This window comes from Gossypium hirsutum, chromosome D09 (genome assembly GCF_007990345.1).
Source record: "Gossypium hirsutum isolate 1008001.06 chromosome D09, Gossypium_hirsutum_v2.1, whole genome shotgun sequence".
NCBI lineage: Eukaryota > Viridiplantae > Streptophyta > Magnoliopsida > Malvales > Malvaceae > Gossypium > Gossypium hirsutum.
In genome coordinates this window covers 41095167-41118529 of record NC_053445.1, presented here as the reverse complement: position 1 = coordinate 41118529, position 23363 = coordinate 41095167, and the positions used below count along the sequence as shown (strand labels likewise).

At 32.1% G+C, this 23363-nt stretch overlaps 1 protein-coding gene across 3 annotated transcripts; it reads left to right on the top strand.

The window, feature by feature from the left end:
• Window positions 1-11366: 11366 nt before the first annotated feature.
• LOC107891351 (BTB/POZ domain and ankyrin repeat-containing protein NOOT2) lies at window positions 11367-14712 on the top strand. 3 transcript variants are annotated; one of them, XM_016816114.2, is made up of 3 exons: window positions 11367-12070; window positions 13078-14030; window positions 14286-14712. In XM_016816114.2, the coding sequence occupies exons 1-3, from the start codon at window positions 11600-11602 to the stop codon at window positions 14305-14307; spliced, it is 1446 nt and encodes a 481-aa protein (XP_016671603.1). In that variant the 5' UTR covers window positions 11367-11599; the 3' UTR covers window positions 14308-14712. The 3 variants fall into 3 exon arrangements, with proteins under 3 accessions (XP_016671603.1, XP_016671604.1, XP_016671602.1); XM_016816115.2 differs by lacking the exon at window positions 14286-14712 and having other exon boundaries at window positions 11368-12070; window positions 13078-13638; window positions 13709-14193; XM_016816113.2 differs by lacking the exon at window positions 14286-14712 and having other exon boundaries at window positions 11368-12070; window positions 13078-14193.
• Window positions 14713-23363: the final 8651 nt, after the last annotated feature.

Sequence of the window (23363 nt, the reverse complement as noted above, 5' to 3'; positions counted from 1 at the left end):
ACTTCCTTCAGCAGTATTTCACTCCAACTCCGCCACTTACACGGCTCAAGCAACAAAATAAATACCCTATTGCACAACCCAGGACTTGAACCTCAGACCTCACAGTTACACAACATACCACCTTGCCACTAGACCACAAGGTCCTTTTCTATCATAAAACAGACACTAACATTTATAAGGCCTAAACGCCATTGTCTAGATTCAATTAGGAGCAAAACAAAAAATTTTGCAAAAGCCAAGACTTGAACACCTGACTTCTCAGACACTTCTAAACACTCCTAAATCACTTAACCACTAAAGCTGACATTCATTTAAGTCACTAATTGCTCCCTTGTTCAAAACCTATTTCTTCTAGGCCCAAAATTTGGGGCATTACACTTACTAAGCCCTATAATAGCTTACTTGTGTTATTTTTCTATTTACTTGTAGATATATTTTTGTGGAATCGTGTAATTAGATCTACTTGAGGATCACACTATCCACGTACTTATTGGTAGTTTTTGTCATGTTCATTTTTTGGGTTATATGGCATGTAATAGGTGTGTTATGTGTATGTTTTGGATAATGACTTCATGTGTTGCATATTTGGTTAATAGCTCGGTTGAGCTTGTTTGTGTATGTATATTTGGCTTTGGTATGTAAAGTTGTTTTGGTTATTTGGTGTGAATATTATGAAGGCATCTGAAACATGGTAAGATTGAATGTGAATGGATTTGATGAAATGGTAAGTTTGAAAGGAGTTTTATGTATGGGTATGAGAAATTGAATGGAACATAGTCGGTGTGATATATGGATAAATTTGGTAATTGAATTGTAGTGTAAATGAGGGCACATTTGTTAGGCACTTAAGTTGTAGGTTTTGGCATGTTTTAAGCTTATTTGAATATTTTTTTTGAGGTATGGAAACGGGTGTTTTTGAGTTAGCTTGGTACCTTAGGTTTGGTTGAAAATTTGTCTTGTTTTGAAAGCTTTTTAATGTGCACACGGCTGTGTGCCACACACGACAGTATGTCTTCTTGATTTTAAGTGCAGGATTTTTCACACGGCATCAGGTTGTTACACTGCCTCGAGACACGACCGTGACTTCATTTCGAATACTCACATGGTCTGGGACACAGCTTGTGATGCGACCGTGTGACCCTACTTTGAACTGTACATGGGCGGGCACACAAGCCATGACATGGCCGTGTGAACCTACTTTGAATTATACACGATTTTTCCACACGGTCGTGTGACCCCTGTTTTCAAAATCTTTAGATTTCTCAAAAATTTTCTATTTTGTTTCAAATTAGTCCCTGATTGTTCCCCAGCTATTTTTAAGGCCTCGTAAGCTCGATTTAAGGTCCATAAATGCATTTATGCTATGAATGAAATATAGATTTGAATGTTGTCATTTAAATTAATAAATGAATGATCTACTGATGTTAATTGCTTTGGTAAGTGTCATAATAATCAATAACCCTAATCTGACGATGGAGATAGGTTAGGGGTGTTACAAACACACTTAAGACAAGGTCATTGGACCAGCACTGATTGAGTAGCTTTCGTAGTGGTATCTAACTAGGGAGAGCTCAATCACGATACCATAGTGGAATGACTTTGCGACTAAATAAGTTTATAATTAATAGGCGAAAAGTTGTAATTTAAATACAATTTATTTGATCCCTAATTACATATGTCCAATTGATCCCTCTACTAGCTCATTGAAACTAGAAATGAATTGCATGTAAAACTAAATAAACTGAAATGGATAGAATGGGTCACTTTCACAACTAAATGTGTGTTCTCTTGGAGTATAGAAATGACTTGAGAATTAATTTAAGGTTTTCTAATTATTATTTAATTAATTAAATAATTGAAGTTCAAAAATGAAATTAAATTAATTGGTCATTGTGAATTCGTTGAATAAGGAAATTAAATATATTTCCTCACATATTCTTTTATGGTAAATGTAACAGCCCATTTTTCAGTGGTGCCGAAAGTGGTAGTTTCGGAGCCCCATTTTTTGATGATTGAATCAGTAAATATTATTATTTAATATTTACGAGTCTATTTTAGTATTGTATTGAATTTTGGTGTAGTAATTTCATTGAATAGATAGTTAATTAAGTTATAAGGACTAAACCATAAAAGTAGTAAAATTTAATCGCTATTGATTTTTAGTCGTTAAAGGGCTCAAATGCATGACATCAAGGCTTTAAATTGCAAATTAGCCATTTTAGGAAGGTATTGGACGGTTAATGGGCAAATTTTATATTTAATTATTGATAAAATAATGTTAAATTAAGTTAAAAAATATGTTAAACCATTAATAAAGTTATCATCTTCCTTATTTCTCCTTTCATCACCGTTTTCTCACTAAAATGAACAAGGGACGCCATTGTTGAATGCTCAATATATTCAACCATTGCATGTAAGTCCAAACCGAGCCTTTTTTTCGTAGATTTTATGTTTTTGAGCTCATTGTAACTCGATTCAGCAATACTGTGATTTATTTTTAAATTTTTTAAAGTTTTATAATGTTTCCCTGATGATTCTTGAAGCTTTTGGTGTTAAATGATTTGATTGTAAGTTCAGATGTGATAAAGAACTATTTTGTAAAGTGAAATTTGTTAATTTTGAGTATAGGGACTAAAATGTAAATATTTTGAAATTGACATGAGGTTTCTATAATTATTGAATTTAGAGGGTTGTAGAAGGATGAAATTGAAATTGAATTGTAAAGCGAAGCTCAAATGTGAAAGATACGATTGTTTCGGTTTTAAGGACTAAATTTTATAAAATGCAAAATTTTAGGGAATTTTTATAAAATGAAATTGAACTACCATTTGCATGAAATAACTTGTTATAAAACATTTTAAACTTATAAATTGAAATGAATTATCATATAGATCAATATTTGAATCAACTAGTAGATAATCGAGGAAAAGACAAAAATGCTGATTAGTCCCTACACTTGAACTTGTTAGTAGTTTTTTGCAAGTAAGTTCATATGGTATAGTTATATATGTAAATTTAATATGTGTGTTTGTGTAACAGCCCGTTTTCAGTTAAATCGAAATAGTGGTTTTGGGACCACAAATCCAAGTTTGGAAGAAAATTTATTTTAATATTATTTTATGGTCTGCATTGTGATAGGAAGATCGTAAGAAAATTTCGTTAAGAAATTCAATCTAATAAAAAAGGACCAAATTGCATAAAATGAAAAAGTTGAATTCTAGTAGCTAAAGGTACCAAAGAGCTATGGAATTCAAAATTGTAGGTCCTTATATGACAAATAGACCATTTAGTGGAGTTAGTAGATAAGGATGATTATTCATCATTGAAATTCAGTAAATTATTAAGGGTTAAATTGAAAAGATGATAAAATAAATGAATTAAATAATAAAAATATCATCATTTTCATCATCTTTCCTAAAATTAAAAACATGGAAACCCTAGTTATGAGAACTTGAAGTAAGCAAGCTTATTTGGCTTAATTGGGTAAGTATGTTTGTCCCGTCTTTAATAATTTTTATGTTTCCGAGATCGTAATAGCTTAATCTAGCTATCTCGAGGATTAATTTGTAAAACTATCAAAGTATTAGGGTTTCTCCATGAATGAGTATAGTTGAATTATGAAGTTTTATGGTAGAAAATGAAAGGTTGTTGATAGATAAACAATTTTTGTAAAGAGAATTTTGATGAAATTATGATTTATGGACTAAATTGAAAAGATAAAAAATTAATGGAAAAAATACATGGGCTGCTATTGTGACATATGAAAGTTGGCTAGGGTTGGAATAAGGATTATATTGTATGAATTTCACTTTCCGAGCCTAGGGACAAAATCATAATTAATTAAAAGTATAGGGGAAAAATATTTATTTTTCCAAAGATATATATTGGATTGAATTGAGTATGAATTGTATAAAATTGATTAATTTCATTCATATGGATCCGGATAGACCAAATACGGAGTTAGAACGAGGTAAAGAACAAGTATCGGATTAGTAGCTTACAAGTCTACGAACATTTGTCGAGGTAAGTTCGTGTAATTAAATTGCATATTTATAAGTCTGAATTGAATGTTATGTATGTGAAATGTATAAAATTGTCATGTACAAGTATGGATCACATATTCAATAATGTATGACAAGTGCTAAGTCCCGTTTGAGCTTAAAAAATTCGATGGATACAAATGACATTGTCATTAAGGGTTCTCGATTGGTTGTGGTCCTGCATGTGTTGCGGACACACCGTAGCTCGCAAGATCATCCCGTTATTAGCTCTCATAAACATCCTGATATTTGGCTCTCAGGAGCTTCTCGTTTAAAGGTTCTCTCATGAGCTTCCCAATTATGATTCTTATGAGCTTCCCGATATACGACTCACATGAGCTTCCTGTTATATGGCTCGAAAGGGCTACTCGTTTATATACTCACATAAGCATTCCTAAATATGAATTGACGGATTACAGTTTTGTAAACTCTATGTGCTTGAGCTTGTAGAAATACAAGTGATTAGTTAGGAGCATGTTCATAGCATTTTGTAAATAATCTATAAATTTAGATTCATAACAATTGATTCTAAATTTTCTAATTTTAGACTACTTAGTTCAATTTATTACATTGTGAATAGATTTAAGATGTTAAGTTTACCATATGATAAATAGGTATATAAATAGCATGCATGTTTAATTGAATTATAGGTTGTAGAAATTGATAGACTTGGCTAATTTAATCCATGTATTGAATCACCTAGGGACGACCTAAGGCATTGTTTGGTGGATAACTTTTCGAGCCAAAAAGCTATCTTGTGAATATTTTCCCTAGCACCTATTTTTAAGCCTTAATCCATTTTCTTGATGAATCGTGAATGAAACCTTGAGCCTAAAGAATATTTTATTTGATCCTTCAATTTCTTGGTCTTTGCACAAATTTAGATGTTCAACCATTAATATTGAGGGATTAGGTAGACACATTACGGTGGTTTCAAAAAAAATGAATGAGTGAACTAATGAATTGTATAGTATAACGAGTATAAGATTTCTTAAGCTTGTAGAAAAATAAGACAAAATGTCAATCGAGAAAATCTTGAAGAAAAAAATAAAAGCAAAGTGAGTTGGAAAAAAAGTACGCTTACATTTGTTCGAAAAGAAAAAAAATATAAACTCGGATGATTGCAATCATGAATACTATACTATGCCTTAATAAATGGAGAGAAAAGAAAGGTGGAAGAAGTGGAAATAAGGTGGTGAGATTATTCGAAATTGGGGGAGTATCAGGGACAATATATTCTGTGAAACTACTTCCGTGCTCAATCGTTTTGTCGAACCTGTTCTTTGAATTCTGAACCAACCTAAGCCGCAAAACATTACAAGTCGAAAAGTCTAATGTGACTTAGGTAGTACTTTATGTGGATGAAATTGTGCCAATGATTGATATTTTTACCACTTATATTCATTTGAACATAATTTGTATATTTATATATTTGTTTTGATGGAAACCTATTCATAACATTCTTTTAATTGTTTGCTTCGTAATATAATGAACTAGCCCGTCTAATTTTAGATATTATGAGTCAATTGTATATCATGATAGAGTTATATGTTTATTTACACTATCTTGTTAATATGATTCTATCCAATTTCCTGTATCAAGTTAGCTTGAGTACATTTTCTTTTGTTGCATGTTTATTTCTTATTTTCAGTTTATTTTGTTTTCGATTTTTATTTTATTTTTGTTCAGTTTTCTTAAGGGAAAACAAAGACTGAAGTGCAGGGGTATTTGACTTGGCGTCAAATGTAATAACTATTTCGGTCTATTTTCGCACATAAGGAGTTTGGTTTCTAGCATTTTTATTATTAATTATTTCTTTTTCTAGCAATTTTATTATTAATTATTGCATTTTCAGTATTTAGTAGTTAGTATTAAAAGTTAGTAAAATAAGTGTTTTTTTACACATTTTGTGAGTATTGTGACCTATTAGGCCGACACGGGCCTTAGGTAGTTCTAATGTGTTGATTTGAGTGTGTAGATGATGAATTATAGGCCCAATGGATGACACAAACCAAAGAAAGCATTAATCACGTGTTGTGTCGCGCAATAGGTCTTGCATGGGACAACATAGACCCGACGTGGTGCCCAAGCATTTCGGGGCTATTTTTGTCCACACAATCAACTGTATACAAAGACCTAGGACATATTGAAGACCTAATTCGGGCTGCCAACACTCCTATAAATAAAACCCTAGGGGTTTGATGTAACTATGTCATCTTGGATGCCTTAAAAAACCCTCATCATTTAGGAGGAGGATTAGATTAATTTTTCATTTAATTTTCATGATCTCTTTGTTCTTTCCTCTTGGAATCGATTTCGACCCAATAATTATTTTATTTAATCGAAGTATTTAAGTTTATTTCTCTTTCACAGGTAACAAGATTTGTTATTCCAATCGAGAGATTAGTTACTTCGTGCTTCAATCGACATCAAATCAGGATTCTTCTAATATCTTTTCTCTTCTGATTTAATCATGTTATTTACATGTTTAATTCAATCGAGTTTGAGATTATGAATAAGATGAGTGGTTAAATTCCTTAGGGGAGATTAACGAGTGGATGAGGACGTCATTAATGAAGGATTTAGGGTTTCTTGATAGGATTAGTTGGTTTAGGTTAAACGAGATCGAGAGATAAGTTTGCCTAGTAAAACGTAATTTATCATAGTTAAGAAAGTGAGGTCGAGAGATAAGCGAGCATCAACCAATTAATTAATCAGTTAGAGGCCGAGAGGTAATAATTGATTAGTTAATAGCTAATCCACCCTAGAACCCTAATTCGAAGTCAATTATAACCCCTGAAACGAGTTAATCTTCATGTTTGGTTTAATTTGTTTAGTCATTTGTGTTTTATTTGTTGTTATTTATTTTAGTATAGTTCTCGATATTAATATTTTTTATGGTTTATCCTAATACAAGATTTAAATATTACTATTTAGACTTGTTATTGTACAGAGATTTTCAATAGATTTATTTCATCCTCCCTCGGATACAATCCTCAGAATACTTTATTGTGTTTCGTTGCAACACAAATTCATTACAATTTGACTTGTATACTTGCAAAAATCGCCGATTTAATTATATATATTTTGTGTGTGTGATTTATACTATAAATGATAACACATTTATAGGCGGCCATCCTTACACACACACATTTTAGCACGTTTTTGAGTAAAACCAAGCTATTTTAGTGACAATTTATGTTTTGTGTTTAGAAAGTAAAATTGTGTTTTTGATTCATTTTTAGAGTTTTTCAAGTTATTTTATAGTTTTACTAACTATTAATATTTAATAAAGGTTATATGGTTGTGTAGAATGAATTGAGAGCTTTAAATGCACATATTGGCTGAATAGTAGCAAAGGGTTGCGACCACGAGCTAGGGAATTCACAACATAGAAGTGTGAGACAAAAGCAAAAGAATGATAAAATAGGTGGTCTTATCGTGATGTGGAGAAGAGAAATATCGCGATGATGACCTTCATGTCGCAACAAGATATGTCCTAAGTTGTGGCATCACATTGTAGAGCCTAAACGTTGACTTGATTTTCAAGGGAAATTAGTTGCCATTTTTTAACCTTTAGTATTTGTGTAGTCAAACTATAAGGGTATTTATCTTTCGATTTTGTCTTATATAAACCAATTACTAGCCCTATTCTAAACAACTTTTTGATAATTTCTAAAATTTTTTAGATTAGAATAGTTTTGTGGGAGACCTTTTATATTTTTCTCTCAGTAGACTAGGACTTTCTTTCTTTTATTTTTAGTGTAGATATCATTTTTGTTGTAGAATTTCTTCATTTTGTTAAAGGCTTTGTGGATGAAGATGGATTAAACTCTTGCGCTTCATCATATTTTTATTGATAAATGAGCATTTTCTCAACTCTTATCTTTTATATATTATGCTAATCATGTGTTTCATAAAATGCTTGTTTGGGATTAGAGTTTAATCATGTGTTGATTTTATTTGATAGTTGATTGAGGAGTTGATTATTAATTCATGTTAATATCTATGCTTGGTTGATTGTATGTTTAATTTATCAAATTGCTAAATACACTAAAATTGACGCCTCTAGTGGAAAATCTAGGCAAATGAGACTGAGAGGAGAGTTTGTCGTGTGATAGTTTGGTATGATTGTGTCGAGTGTTGAGATCGAAAGGAGAGCTTAGATGTAATTCTTAATTTAGGGTAAGACGAGAAGAGATTCCTACTTAGAAGTGGCAAATAATATAACTAGAATAAGTTTATTACCTTAGTTAGTGATTAACAAATCATCAACCATCATATCAACCATTTACATTGTTTATAGCAATGAAGGAAGTTAGTTTAGTCTCTTTATTTGTTAATTTATAATTAGTATTAATATCAATTTCTTTTTTATTCAGCATTAATAATTCCAAAATTTATTAGATTAATAATTGCTTGACTCATAATTGACTTGACGATTGCATTTACCAATTTGACGATCTCTTGGGTACGATCCTCAAAACACTCTCACAATTCGTTGTAAAAATACTATATTACAATTTAGCATGTACACTTTTAGTACAAGCCATCGTATTCTTCGTTCTTATTTTGCATATTTCAACGCACGTACGCTGGCGGTTAATCGATAGCCTTCTTATTTGGTGCATGCTAGTCATCTCATATGTTAATTTCATCATATCTCTTTTGGGTTAGATCCTTGAAATACTTTCGTGTTCCATTGTAACACAAATTTCTATACTACAATTTAACATGTATACTTGCAGTACATCGCGTGTTATCTTTGTTCATATTTTGCTTATATTTAGCGCATGTACGTTGGCAGTCAAAGAACTCTAATCTAACCTTACAAAAACTAAAATCTAACATTATACCTAAGCTTAAAAACTCTAAATCTCTTTAGAACAACTCTATTTCCCAACAAAACTCTAGATTCCTAACCTTTCTCTCTTTAGAGCATATTAATGGCATCTGTCAAGAACTTAATCTAAAATTAAAAAAAAATCGAAACCTTTTTGTTCTAATAATTTTAAAAACCAAAATCATTAATAAGCTATCCTAAAAATATTAAGAAACCCACAAAATTGAAGCTTTCTCTCTCTCTTTCTAGCACATAACAAAACGTGAATGAAAAAAATAAAGAAAATTTATTGAAATCAACTTTCTATGGATTGAAACCAAATTTTATGATTGAAAAACAAATTATCTTGTTAAAATCAAGATATTAGATTCAAGAAAACTCAAAGAATCTTCTCCCTCCTTTAATGGAAAGTTTTGCAAAAATGAGTTAAAGAGTTGAAAATAGAAGGATTTTTTTTTTTTGAAAATTGAAATAACGAAAGAGTTTGTTAGAAACCTTACCTTCCATGTTTGGATTAAATAAATATGATCAAAATTTGTAAAGAAAAGATATGAGAATTTTACTCGTGAAATTGAATGAAAATCATGTAAATTAGTTAAGAAAAAATGTCCCCTCCAACAAAATTCAATAAATGATATTTTTTTCCTCACATACACATGGTATATTTACCACATAAAGACCTCTTCTATCTCCAATCCATACTTCTAGTCTTAAAACATTGACCCTGTAATTTTACTACTCTTATGATATAGTTCAATATGCCAAAATCCTAATTTCTAATTACCAACTATTTAATGAAACTTAACAATATCAGCTAACTAATTAATGAAATGCAATTCCATCACCATGCTCATTACCAAAAACCTCTCAGTTTAACTTCTAGAAATTCTAGCACTTCCTGAACTTTGTAGTATCAGAAAAATTTTGGATCATTACAAGTTTGGTGGCACTTATGTCGTCAACATCTACTTCTCCCTAGGCTTATGCTTCACTTTGGCTTCGATGAAATCATCAACGTCATCATTAGGATGCTCTAGTTTTGAGATGTCGTCAAATGGGTAGGGTTAGTGTTCCTCCTAAATTACATTACTCCAAGAGTATCCCCTACCAAAAGTGTTAAGCATCTTCAAACGATATGCCTCAACAACTTAAACATGTGTGAACAATGACATAACCAACATCCTATTATGCAACTCATAAATATCTAACATCATGGACTCCTAAGTATAGCACTCAGGATAGGCCCATGAATATTTGATCTTAAGGGAATCTTCGGCATAGTGGACCCTAAGTATATAGTAATCGAGATGGGTACTAAGAATATTCAGTATTGAGAGATTCTCATGCATCATTGACCTTAGTACATAGTATTCCCAAAAGGGACCCGAATTATTCGACAATGATGTAATATCTAGATGATATGCAGGCACTAGGATAGTTAATACGCTTGTGTAATTTGAAATCACATACCCGATATCAGGCATACCTTCAACCTCGACCAACAACTCCATAGCAACATCCCTATTTTTTTGCTGCCCAAAAGCCATCATCTCAACATTTTCATTATCATTGAAATCCACCGAAATGTATTTATACCCCTTTTGTTGGACCATGAAAATCTGTAGACTTTATGATAGATATGCACTTAGTACTTCTAACTTGGATTTTTCATAGAATCTTTATTTCCAAGCTATTCAAGAGAGCATCACTCTTAAATGTTATATTGAATATTTTGTTCGATTGGAATATGAATCCATCTCAATCAATACATATCTCTATTCAAATGGATTTGAGTCAGTAATCGATCTAGCATCTTGATGCTGCCAATATTACATTTCAAATATATAAAGAACACTAACAATTTCAACAATTGTTAATAACAATGGTGATGAAAATAGTAACACTAACTTATATACCATGGCAACCATACAAAATAACATAACTTTTTTATACCATACATGGTATATATTCAATGAATGTAACACCAATAAAAACATTACAATTCTAACAATTTCAACAATTGTTAATCTCAACGATTCGAACAACACTAATACTAACTTACCACAATGACAATCATACACAAAATATAACTTCCCAAAGTAAAACATATTTAAGAACTAATTTTCCAATAATAACATAATTAGAAAATTAAGCACATCTATTATATCATTAATCTATGCATTACGAAAAATGATATTTAATTGATTAATTGAGTTACTAAATTTTATAGTAAAATATTAATGAAAAGATTAAGAATGAAAATATTTTGAGAGAGTTGAATTTTGAATGATTTTTCTCTCTCAATCAAAAAAAAATTATTAGAAAGGGTTTAGTTCAGGAGAAATAATATTTTATTTTAAAATATAAATTTATAATATTAAATTAATCGCGGGAATAAATACACTAAATAAGATATAATATACGAGAAATATGGATAAGAGAAAACTACAAAATAACATCCACTCTATTATATTAAATCAGGGCCGCTATTTAAATACAGAAACAAACCACAGCACTCCATCGGGATGGAAGAATCTCTCTACAAAAACCAGTAACAGTAACCTCCATTTCTTCTTCCCTTTGAAATGAAAACCATCGTCTCCGTCTCCATCTTTCTCTTTTTGTCTATCTCCTTCATCTTTTCTTAATCGAGACCCTTGGTTTTTCAGAAGCAACAGAATTTCTTTTTCTTTTACTCGTGAAAGACAACCCTAAAATGAGTAGCTTTGAGGAGTCCTTAAGATCTCTCTCCCTGGACTACCTCAATCTCCTCATCAATGGCCAAGCTTTCTCCGATGTAACTTTCAGTGTAGAGGGTCGGTTAGTTCATGCCCACAGGTGTATTTTAGCAGCCAGGAGCCTTTTCTTTAGGAAATTCTTTTGCTCACCTGATCCTCCGTCTGGGTTAGACCCGGTTGGTTCAAGGATGAACCCAACAGCAGCAGCAGCAGGATCAAGGCCCGGTGTTATTCTAGTGAGCTCAGTGGGATATGAGGTGTTCTTGCTGCTGTTACAGTTCTTGTATAGTGGCCAAGTCTCTATTGTGCCTCAAAAGCACGAGCCGAGGCCTAATTGTAGTGAAAGAGCGTGTTGGCATACACATTGCACCTCTGCCGTTGATCTTTCTCTTGATACTCTTTCTGCCGCTAGATACTTTGGTGTTGAACAGCTTGCATTGCTTACTCAGGTTTCCCTTCCTTTTTTCTCAGAAATCATCATCATAACTCATAAAACTAACACTCTTTTCTTTTACTTCCTCTTTCTCTGCTGTCTGAGTCTTGATCAGTGTGTCTGAGGAGTCTTGTTAACCTTTCTATTTGGGTTTTTGGGTATTCAAGAAAAAAAACTAAGCTTTGTTTTTGGAAAGTGGAATTTAATCAGAATTTCTTTCTTTTATTTTTATTCCCTTTTTTCTTGAAGGGATTTCTAATATCATACATGATCAAAGCATATAGTTTTTTTTTCTGAATATATATAAAAATCAAAACCTTTTTGTTGTACAAAAATATTTATCTCCTTCCTTTTGAAGTAGTGGTAGTAGTAATTGGGTTTGATCTTCAACTCATTGAGAAACTGTCTCTTTTCTGCAACAGAAAATCTTCTTTTTCAGTTCTTCTGCTACAGCACTTGATTCAACTAGTAGTTCCTTCAGTTTTCTTTTACTGTATTCACGGGCTCTTCCTCTACTTCTTCATCATCATCTCTCTCTCTATATTTTTTTGGTTCTTTGTACAGTTGATGTTGAAAAGACTTTTTTTTGTGTGTGTGTGTGGAAATGATATGAAAACAAATACAACCTTACAAACACGCCAAAGGGTTTATCTTTGATTTTATGCACAACCATATGGTTCAGTTTTCCTTGAATTGGTATTCTTCCATCTAAATGCTACACACCCAAGACTTTCTAAATTTAGATCTTGATGATCTCTAGTCATGTCTTCCACAGTAGGCACACCAAATCTTTCCCAAACATTCACTTTCCTCATTTGGGTTTAAATTGGAAAGGAACCAACCTACTCCACGAGCACCACCTTACTAAACATAATTTATTTTTATTTTTTTTGCATAAACATCCTTTTTACTTTTATTTTTATATTTTTGCTTTTACCAATGCAAACGACACATCTTCTCATCTCCCATAGGATTTCCCTATCTGCCAAAGCTGACGCTTTGTTCTCTTTGTTTCTTTGACAGAAACAATTATCCAGCATGGTCGAGAAGGCCTCAATTGAAGATGTTATGAAAGTACTAATAGCTTCAAGAAAGCAAGACATGCACCAACTTTGGTCTACTTGTTCCCACCTAGTGGCCAAATCAGGCCTACCACCAGAAGTTCTCGCCAAGCATCTTCCCATCGATGTGGTGGCCAAAATTGAGGAGATGCGTCTCAAGTCATCCCTTGCTCGACGCTCCCTCATCCCTCATCATCATCAGCAGCATCACCATGATCTTGCTACGGCCGCTGATCTTGAGGACCAAAAGATTCGTAGGATGAGAAGGGCATTAGACTCATCGGATGTTGAACTTGTTAAGCTCATGGTCATGGGAGAGGGTCTTAATCTTGATGAAGCATTGGCTTTACACTATGCTGTCGAGAACTGCAGCCGGGAAGTGGTTAAGACGTTGTTAGAGCTTGGGGCAGCCGATGTTAACTACCCGGCCGGCCCTGCAGGTAAAACCCCACTTCATATTGCGGCGGAAATGGTATCACCAGATATGGTTGCAGTGCTTCTAGATCACCACGCGGACCCTAATGTAAGAACCGTTGATGGGGTGACTCCTTTGGACATTCTTCGAACTCTAACCTCTGATTTCTTGTTCAAAGGTGCGGTGCCGGGGCTTACTCACATTGAACCGAATAAGCTTAGGCTATGTCTTGAGCTTGTTCAATCCGCAGCTTTGGTTATCTCGCGTGAAGAAGGAAACGCAAACCCACCGACTTCAACTGCGGTTTACCCACCAATGAGTGATGAACATAACAGTAGTAGCAGTGGAAGCAATCTTGCTAACCTTAATCTGGATTCAAGGTTGGTTTATCTCAATCTAGGTGCTACAGGTTCAACTCAAATGGGTTCGAGAATGGAGGGTGATGATGATAGCAGCCACAACAGCCACAGAGAAGCCATGAACCGACATGACCCAACAATGTACCATCACTCTCATGATTTCTAGCTCCAAAAAACTTCTCTCTCTCTCTCTCTCTCTCTCTCTATTTATATATAACAATGGATGTTGAAAGACAGGCAGAATAGTAGTTCATGAAAACTCATTCATGAGAGATTATTGGATTATATATATTTTCTTTTGTCAGTGCTTTGCTTCCAATCACTAGCTTTTTCCCTTTGCTGTGAAGGGTGCTTTTCTCTTTCTCTTTTTCTATTGTTTTCTCTTTTTTTTTGTAGGCTTTCAATGACCTTGATATGAAGTGAAGAGTTTCATTGGAGATGGGATATTTCATTATTTTTTTCTCTCTCATGGGATGAGACAAGGAGAATCTGAGATTTGCCCTCGGGTGAGGGCGTGATGGAGGAGAAATGCAGGTCAATATATCTTTTCAAACCCGGCCTGTCAACTCCTTTGTATTTATTGACCGTCTCCAAGTATGATGGCCTATTTATTGTGATCTTTTATTTCTCTTGTCCCACCACACCCACTTTTCCATTATATAGCATGTACCGCTACTAATATATACTATTATATACACATATAAATTATAAGAATGTTCAACATGTTATGAGGAACTAATACATAATACCTAGTTATGAGGAAAAATATAGTAATCACTTCGGGGGGTTTTGATTTCTCGGCCCTACTTGGGCTTCGTTTGCACATTGAGCCTTTACGTTTTTCTAATTAAAGAAATGAGATGGTTTTCCCCTCTTTTTTCCATTTCATTTCTAGCAGTCGAAGGGGTTCCCTAGAAGATTGCTAGGCTAAAAGTGTTGTCTAGCTAATTATTTTAGTAGAAAATCTTAAGGCAATTTTCAAATTGATTGGCTGTCTTGCATGATTATTACAACGTAAATTAATATATCGGTATTATCTTTATCTGGAGTCCCTCTATGATATCATTTTTTTTCTGTCCTTTCTTTTATTCTATGTTCCCGAATAACTTAGACTTAAACTTGTCTGCATGGAAAGAAAATCGGAAGAATGAAAAATTGAAAAGGTAGAAAATTAGAAGAATGAAAAATATTTTTTCTATAGATGTACGTGACAAGGGAGATGAAAAAATAGAAAAAGAAAGTTGCATTTCTGCTTAGTAGAGTTGACAAGTAGAATGAAAGAAAATAAAACATTTAAAAAATACATAATTTTGAATTAATATACACCTCTTGTTTTCTTTTCTCTCATCTTTTCAATTTGAAAGGATTGATTTTTGTGTATTAGAATGAAAAATGGTCATGCTTTCTATTTTCTTTCCGATCAATTACACTCAAAATTAATTTTTTCCATTTTTCCTTTCCTCCTATTTCTCCACCTTTTTACCCAACCAAGTACGCCATTAAGAGCTAAACCTTAAAGTTCTTAATATTTATTTATTGATACTTGGCATGTTGGTCAGCTGATTCCTGTGCATATCTTATATATTTTCTTTCTTAATTTCTCTTTTCTATATTTTATGTTCTAGAATTGACCTGATTCATCAAAATTTTCAATTGCATGATACTTGCAATTTGTTTCAGTAGATTTTTTGTTCACAATGAGGTATCTAAATATATATGGACCTTTTTTTTTTTTTTGCTCAGACATGCTAAAAAATGATAAATAGTAATTTGCCTGTTAAAACGTCTCATCTTTCATTCAACTCGTTATTCGAATTTCTTGAGCTTGTGTCACTTTCTTTAGGTGGTTCAAAATGATAAATAGGCAAAACATTATAAATTTCTGCTGTGGTAACTTTGCTTGTGTTTGACAAATAATGCTGAACTCGGATCTTTGGTGATGCTCGAATTAGATAAGTTTTAGCTGTTGATTATGGCTTTTCAGAACCTTATTCGTCTGCTAGAACCATTGTCGATAATAGTGGGACAAGCTAGGAACCTAATGACCAAACATCAATCCTTTTTCTTTTTTTTTTTCTTGAGGGATTAATACTGCTTTTTAATCCATAACCATGGCCATTCCTTAGCAAACATAAAATTTTATCTAGCATATTTTCATGGTTGCATTTTCTCAACAGTTCTTTTTTTATTCCGGTCACTCCAGATTAGTGATTTGTAACCTCTTAGTAATACTAAATGTATGCTGTATCAGTCTCTGTCAAGCACTTTAAGGTTACGCCCCATACTTTCTGATCTGTTCAATTATCTAATGCCCTTTGAATCAATTCTCGTTAGCTTATTTATCAAAAGTAATGTAATTTTTGTCTCTTCACTACCACATCATCTTTCCGCAGCTATTTTTGATTCACAGCAAGTCGTTGATTGGCCATTGTAGTCATGACACTTTCTTAACCATTCCTAATGTCATTATGTAATCCTGAAACGAAAGATGTTGAATTGAATCCCCCATGAAATCTTCCACAGATATGAGATATATTTAAATAAGATCGGAGGATTAGTGACCTGTGAATAAAATTCTATCATATATATGGATGCTTTCATGTATTGGTATGGTTGCATTAGCATGAACAAAGGAAGAAATTCTTATACATTATGTTGCTGTAAAGCTTCCAAGCTTTATTTAGGTTAAAGTCGCCATAAGCTGGAAAAGACATAGACTTTCATGTCTTTGTCCACCAAAATAATAGCAAAATCCCCTTTACAAAATTGATTGCTCTAAGAAGCCATGTCTAAGGAAAACGAATATTATGTATTTAGCTCTTCCTTACAATTTACATCACTCTATAGCTAGATTAATCCATTTAGCTTTGTATGAGTGAGAGAGAGAGAGAGGGAGACATGCACACACGTAAAGTACTGAAGCAAGTGGAAAGACACATTAATAATTTACTCTACTCTTTGTTTTCATTAATGGGATGTAATTTTGATTTTTAAACCTATAGGTTGAGTATGTATGTACTTTTTTCTGCTACTCTGAACCGAAAATGAAATCTCAGTGAGGTTGATTGATCATTGGTTATGTAGTTTTTGGCTTTATATGTCTAGCTAGTAGCCTTTTTACCTTCTGAATATATGTACTATACATAAATAGTTGAAAGCTTTAAGCCATATACAATTAATTTATACATGCTACTCCTTTACCGTATTTGCTTTTTTTCCCTTCGTTTATGCCATTTTAATAATTACTTGAAAAAGTAAAAACTGTAAAATATACTGTCAATATTTGAATAATTACCCTCCATGCTTCAAGCTATACATTATTTTCTCATTTTCTTTATTCACAAACACAATAAGATGAAGGAATGTGTAAGTTAAATAGATGTAATTGATTTTTGTTGTCTATGGTGGCAAAAGTTGGATTTTCTTTCCCTCATGTGTTTGTGGAAATTGAAAATTAAATTAAGCTGTAAAAAATGCGAATCTTATGAGAATATTGTGGAATGGATTTTCTAACTTGTTGTACTCAAGGGAACAGGTTAGGAAAAAGATGGATATTACAAAAACTCTTGCAAAAGAATAGTTAGCTTTTTGTCATTTGTCAAGAATGAGGTGATCACCCATCTTCATCTTGAATTGCTGCACAAAAAGACAAACCCTATGTTCCAAATCACAAATAATTTTGATGGTATGAAAGAATGGTTGTAATAAAACCATACACGTGCAAGCAATAGGGATAAAGGACAAGTTTTATAAGTTTTACAACCTAGCTAGCTACTTGAAAATATGTATGATTGAGCAGGACAAGTTAGAAAATATGATTACCCCTTGCCTGCCATTCATTTGCTAAAACAATATTGAAAAACTAATGCTACATGAATAATTTTTAGAAAATAAAAAATAAAAAAAAAGTTGTTCATTACATTTGTTTTGTAAAATTAAACATTTTAAGTGTAAATTAATTGACCTTGGACCCAACACGACACCTTAGTTCAAATTTATAAATTATTTAATTTTATTTCTCATTTTTCTATAGTAAAAAAATAATTATCAAATACAACATTAAAGATTGAGTGAAAGTTTCAGTAGCAATTTACGTTGGGCTGCAGTTAAAAGATTGCAAAATGTTGGCATTAGTTCCCATTTTCTTTTTTATTTGTGTTTCAGTTAAATGTTGATGATGTTGTGCATGTGAAAGATAAGAAGTAAATGTCAGAGTCAAAGAATAGATTATTTCTCTATTTTATCAAAAAGGAGTTACTCCACATGAAATGTTTGCTACTCTAACCACTTGTGAAGCATAAAATTAGCATTTATCCTATGTTTTTACTCTATTACTCCTACGCCCACCTAAATGCCTACTATTGTGGGTCTGGTTGTTCTTTTCAGAATATATATTCTGATTTCAAGTTTCAAAGAGTGAATTTAGACCAACTTTATTAGTATGTTTGTACGAAAAGATATTTAACTTTAATATGAATTTCTACTTGCTGTATAAATTCAAAAAAGGCATTTCCATTGTCACATTATCTTCAACAAACTTGGGATTGGTAATTAGAGGAAACATCATGATTATTTAAGAAAGTAAATTAATGAGAGGATCTCACTTTCCAATTTAAGCTTCTCTTCAATGTCTTTTTCGCCCTGCTTTCCAGAAAACCATCAATTAGGTTTAAAAAACATTTTCTTTATGCTAATTGTAGATATTGTACTTTAGATTCCATCAAAATTGGTTAATAGTTTAACGTGTTCCCCACCAAGCATCCCAATGTGTTTTCCCAATTAAGCCAACCTTCCTTTTTCTTAATACAACATGATTATGTGTGAAATAATTGTGTCATTCACCAATGAGATCCAGATTATGATATTTGCTTTCATCAAAACAAACAAGACAATGGTGAGGTTAAAAGAACATGGATCATTTTATCAAATCATTATTTGTTCCTTTATTCAATTTTTCTACTTTCAATTACCCTACTCCATCCCTGTTTTAACCATTCAATTATATTTTGTTGATTTTTTTTTGTTGCAAGTGATACCTAAATTATATTTTATCACTCGAAGTGGTACTTTAAATTTTTTTTTACTCCGGTCATTAAAAAAATTTAACTAATCATTTTATGACACATGAAACTTTTAAATTAAATTAAAAAATTATATTATATTAAATTATAAAAATTAAACCTTTTCATTTTTTTTACTCTCTCCCCACAATTTTTTTCTCTTTTAATACACTTCTTTTTAACTGATGGATAAATTTTCTTTGCAACTCTCTCACCATTATTTTTCTACTCAATTTGTTTTCAATATTTAGATTTCATGCTTTATTTAAAAAAAATTCATTATAGAAATTCACCCGACATTAATTATTTCATGAAAAGTATATAAGAAAAATTTGAGAAAGGATTCGAAATCGAAACAAAAAAACTCATTGGAATCTAATACTGAAAATTGGGTTCAAATGAGTTTTTCAACGGGTTCATGAATTTTCCATCATTGAAGTTATTGGGTGAAGAACAAAAGAAATGAAAATTTTGTTTCATATTTTATTAGTTTATATTGTATTGTTGTTTAATTTTTAGTTTTTATAGTATATAGCTTTTTTTTTCTTTTATGCTTAGAGCAAGTGTAATCAATTTTCTTCCATATGAGATTACTGAAAGAGGACAATAATTCTTGATAAATTCAATTGAGGTGAGGAACTTGAAATTTTTTTTATGAAATTTGTTGTTTTATGCATTAATTTTTAAAGATATATACATTCCTGTATAATTTATATTTTTTATGACATTTAGGTGTTACATAGCATATTTTGTAAAAATAAAAAATAATCTAGCTCCTAATAACACAAAATATATATAATGGAAAATCAAAATCAAAATAACCACTCACCACAAATGAAAACTTTATGATGAAATTTGATGTTCTTGTCAACTATACTTGTATTCAAGTTAGCATAAAATTCATATACAACATTTTTAACATAGGGTTGTACAAAACTTACAAACCCCAGAAGCCCTACATTCTAGAGAGTCACTTCCAAGCCATGGTCAACAAAGCTATTCACATCGATATTTTGTTCATTGATGAAGTGCTTTAAAATCAAAATTGTATATCTCTTAGAACTCTTAACATCCTAAAACACTTTGTTCTTGGTTTTCAGGATCATTTCCTCTTGTTGTTTGGGAGCAGTTGTGGCTTGAGAGAGAAGCTTAGAAGCATCAACTTTCTTGATTTTCTTTAATTGACAAAGGGAAGATGGAAGGACATTGGGATTCTTAGTTTTTGGTTTCTTCATGGACTTGGGACAAGCAACATCAAATGAACTAGAGCTAGAGCTGGACTTCATAAAGGAATCATAAGGACTATCTTCAAGAACCTTCTTCTTCTTGTTCAGTTTAGGCATAATTGGAGCTTTGTCTTTGGTTTTCTTGGAAACTACAAGATCAAAATGTTCCTTGGCCACAACCGATCTTGTTCAAACCCTACGAGTCTAGACAGGGCCTTAGGAAGTGGGCACCTCCCTAGTGATCTCATCTTTCTTACTATCATTAGAGGCTTTAGGTTCAGCTTCCTCAGAAAACTTTTCAATGACCTCTTCTTCATACTTTTCTCCTTTTTTTTCCTTCATAGCGGGATCATAAATGTTTGCCATGAAAACTTCAGTTTCCGTACGGCTATTAAAGGTTGATGATGGTTCTATAATGGTTGTGTTGACAAGGGAAGGACCTATTTCAAGGTTTTCACCATCTTGAGTTCTCATCACCTAGATTAGGGCTTCAATCCTTTGATCTTGATCCTTATAGGGTTCTGTTGAAGGTGACTTGTGGAGCAAGGTATCTTAATTGGCTGCTAGGTTAAGGGCTTGTTGAGATAAACTGACAAAAAATATTCACATTAAAGGTAATTGGTTCCTCATCAACCTTTGGATTTGTAGGGACATCCATCAGGTTGGTTGTTTTTGTGATTCCTTATAGGTTTTAAGTCGATTTTGACCAGAAAATGTTCTAGCAGAAGGCACTCCCTTGGGTTCTTCAATGGTTCCCTAAACTTATCTGCTTAGAAACCCTTCCCCAAATTGGTGTAGGAATTTCTAATGTCTCTCATGTTCTTTAGTTGAAGTGATATTGGTAAAAGCCATTGAATCGAATAAAAAGATTATTTGAAGAAAATACTAAGGCTTTGAACAATAAGAACATAGGCAACAACAAAAACTAATGTAACTTCAATATGCTTGAGAGTAACAGAAAAAAAAATCCTACTTGATATGATGGTGTATTTAAATATGGAAAACAAGTTGTCACTTCCCTTTTAATACACGACTTCTCCCAGATATATAGAGAGAAAAACTCTCAAATATTTCCCACCAAAATTACAATTGGAGCAAAAAATAATAAACAAATATTCCCTCTAAAAACTTAGCGAATAATTAGGGATGATATTATCACAATAATTACAAAAGTGGAATCTAAAACTTTTTACGTGGATGCCAACCATAACTGATAATTGTTTCATGCTCTGCAGACTCTAATTGAACTACTCAAGCTCTTGAACTTGTTGGACTCCAAAGCTTTGGTGAATAAGTTTTCTATTTGACCTTGTGTGGACAAATATCTCGATTCAATTGACCCATCCTCAACCAATTCTATAATAAAATGGTGTCTTATATTGATGTGTTTTATTCTTGAGTGCTACACTAGGTTCTTTGAAATGTTAATGGAACTTATGTTGTCACAATAAGTTGTGGAAATTGGCATGGCAATCCCAAAGTCCTCTAACATTTTGCCTTATCCATGACAACTGAGCACAATAGCTACCTGCTACAATAGATTCTTCCTTTGCTATTGACAATAATATAAACCCCTTCTTCTTACTATACCATAAAACCAGATTGCTTCCCAAGTAAGAACACCCTCTAAAAGTGTTTTTTCAATCATCTATGTTCCCAACCCAATTAGTATCACTATATCCTACTAAGCACATCGAACTATCTTTAGTAAACCAAATGCCAAGATCAGGGATACCATGAACATGCCTAATGATTCATTTCACTACCTTGACATGAAATTCTTTTAGATTGTCCCAATATGGTCTTGCACAAACTCCAACACTAAAGAAAAAATTAGGACGACTAGCATTGAGATAAAGAAGACTATTAATCATGCTTCTGTAAGTGGTTAAAGAAGTGGAACTCCCTAAAAATTTACGCACAATTTCTTATTCATAGACATGGGGTGTTCTGGCTAGTTTGGATTGATTAAGACTAAACTCTTTCACAAGAATTCTGGCATATTTTTTCTTGTGATAAGAAAGTTTCACCCTCCAATTGTTTGATTTGAAACCAAAAGAAGTAGAAAAGTTCTCAAAATACCACATCATCACCTTTTAATACTGTTACAAAAAAAGGAACAAACTTTCTAACAAAATCCAAGTTCAGAGACTAATCTAAACCTATAATAGCCCGATTTTTAGTGATGCCAAGAAAGGCAATTTCGGAACCCCATTTTCGTAAACCAGATCCGTAAATATTGAATATAAATACTTATGGAGTTGGTATAATGGAATATTAACGTTTGGCCCTTCAATTTTTTCTTTTAATTTCTTAATTAGGGTACATGGACAAATATAAAAGTTTTATCGCTATAAGTTTTTAATTGGCCAAAGATTTAGGGACTTAAATTGCAATTAGTCAAAGGTACAAAATGGTAATTAAACCATTTTGTAACATGAATTAGTGGCATATGTGACATTTCCACTAACTTTGCCTAATGGTTGATTAAACTAAATTAATTAATCCCTAATCAAACTATATAAGTTAAAATAAAGTGAAAATGTCATTATTTTTATTTTCCATCTTCTTCTTATCGTGATTTAAAGAAAAGAAAAACCTAAGAAGCCTTCAAACATTTGGTCACTTTTAGGTAGATTTTTAAGTCATTTTCTTGTAATTTTGATGTTTTTGAGGTCATGGGAGCTTTATTTAACTAGCCCATGTACCAATTTGTAAAATAGTTACAGATATTGAAAGTTTCCATTGATGATTTCTTAAACAAATTGGTGTTAAATTGATAGGTTTTAAGCTTAGATGTGAAAAATGACTAAATTGTAATGTTTAATTGTTAGTTTTGTACAAAATGACTAAAATGAATAAAATGAAAAATTGAGGTGAAATTTTGGTAATAATAGATAGTATAAGGTTTATAATAAATGTAATTGAGGTCAGTTTTCAAACTAAAACTCAAAATTTAAAGTTATGGCTATTTCAATTTTAGAGACTAAATTGAATAAAATAAAAAATTTTAGGGGTACCAGAAAAATAGAATTATAGAGGTTTATACATATCATGGCATAAATGAAAATGAGTGGTATTGATGAATTATCTAAAATAATCGTTTAGATCAAGAATTGGATCAAACCGAAGATAAATGGGAAAAAACTAAAATTATCGATTAGTCTCTGAAGATTCAACTTATTTGT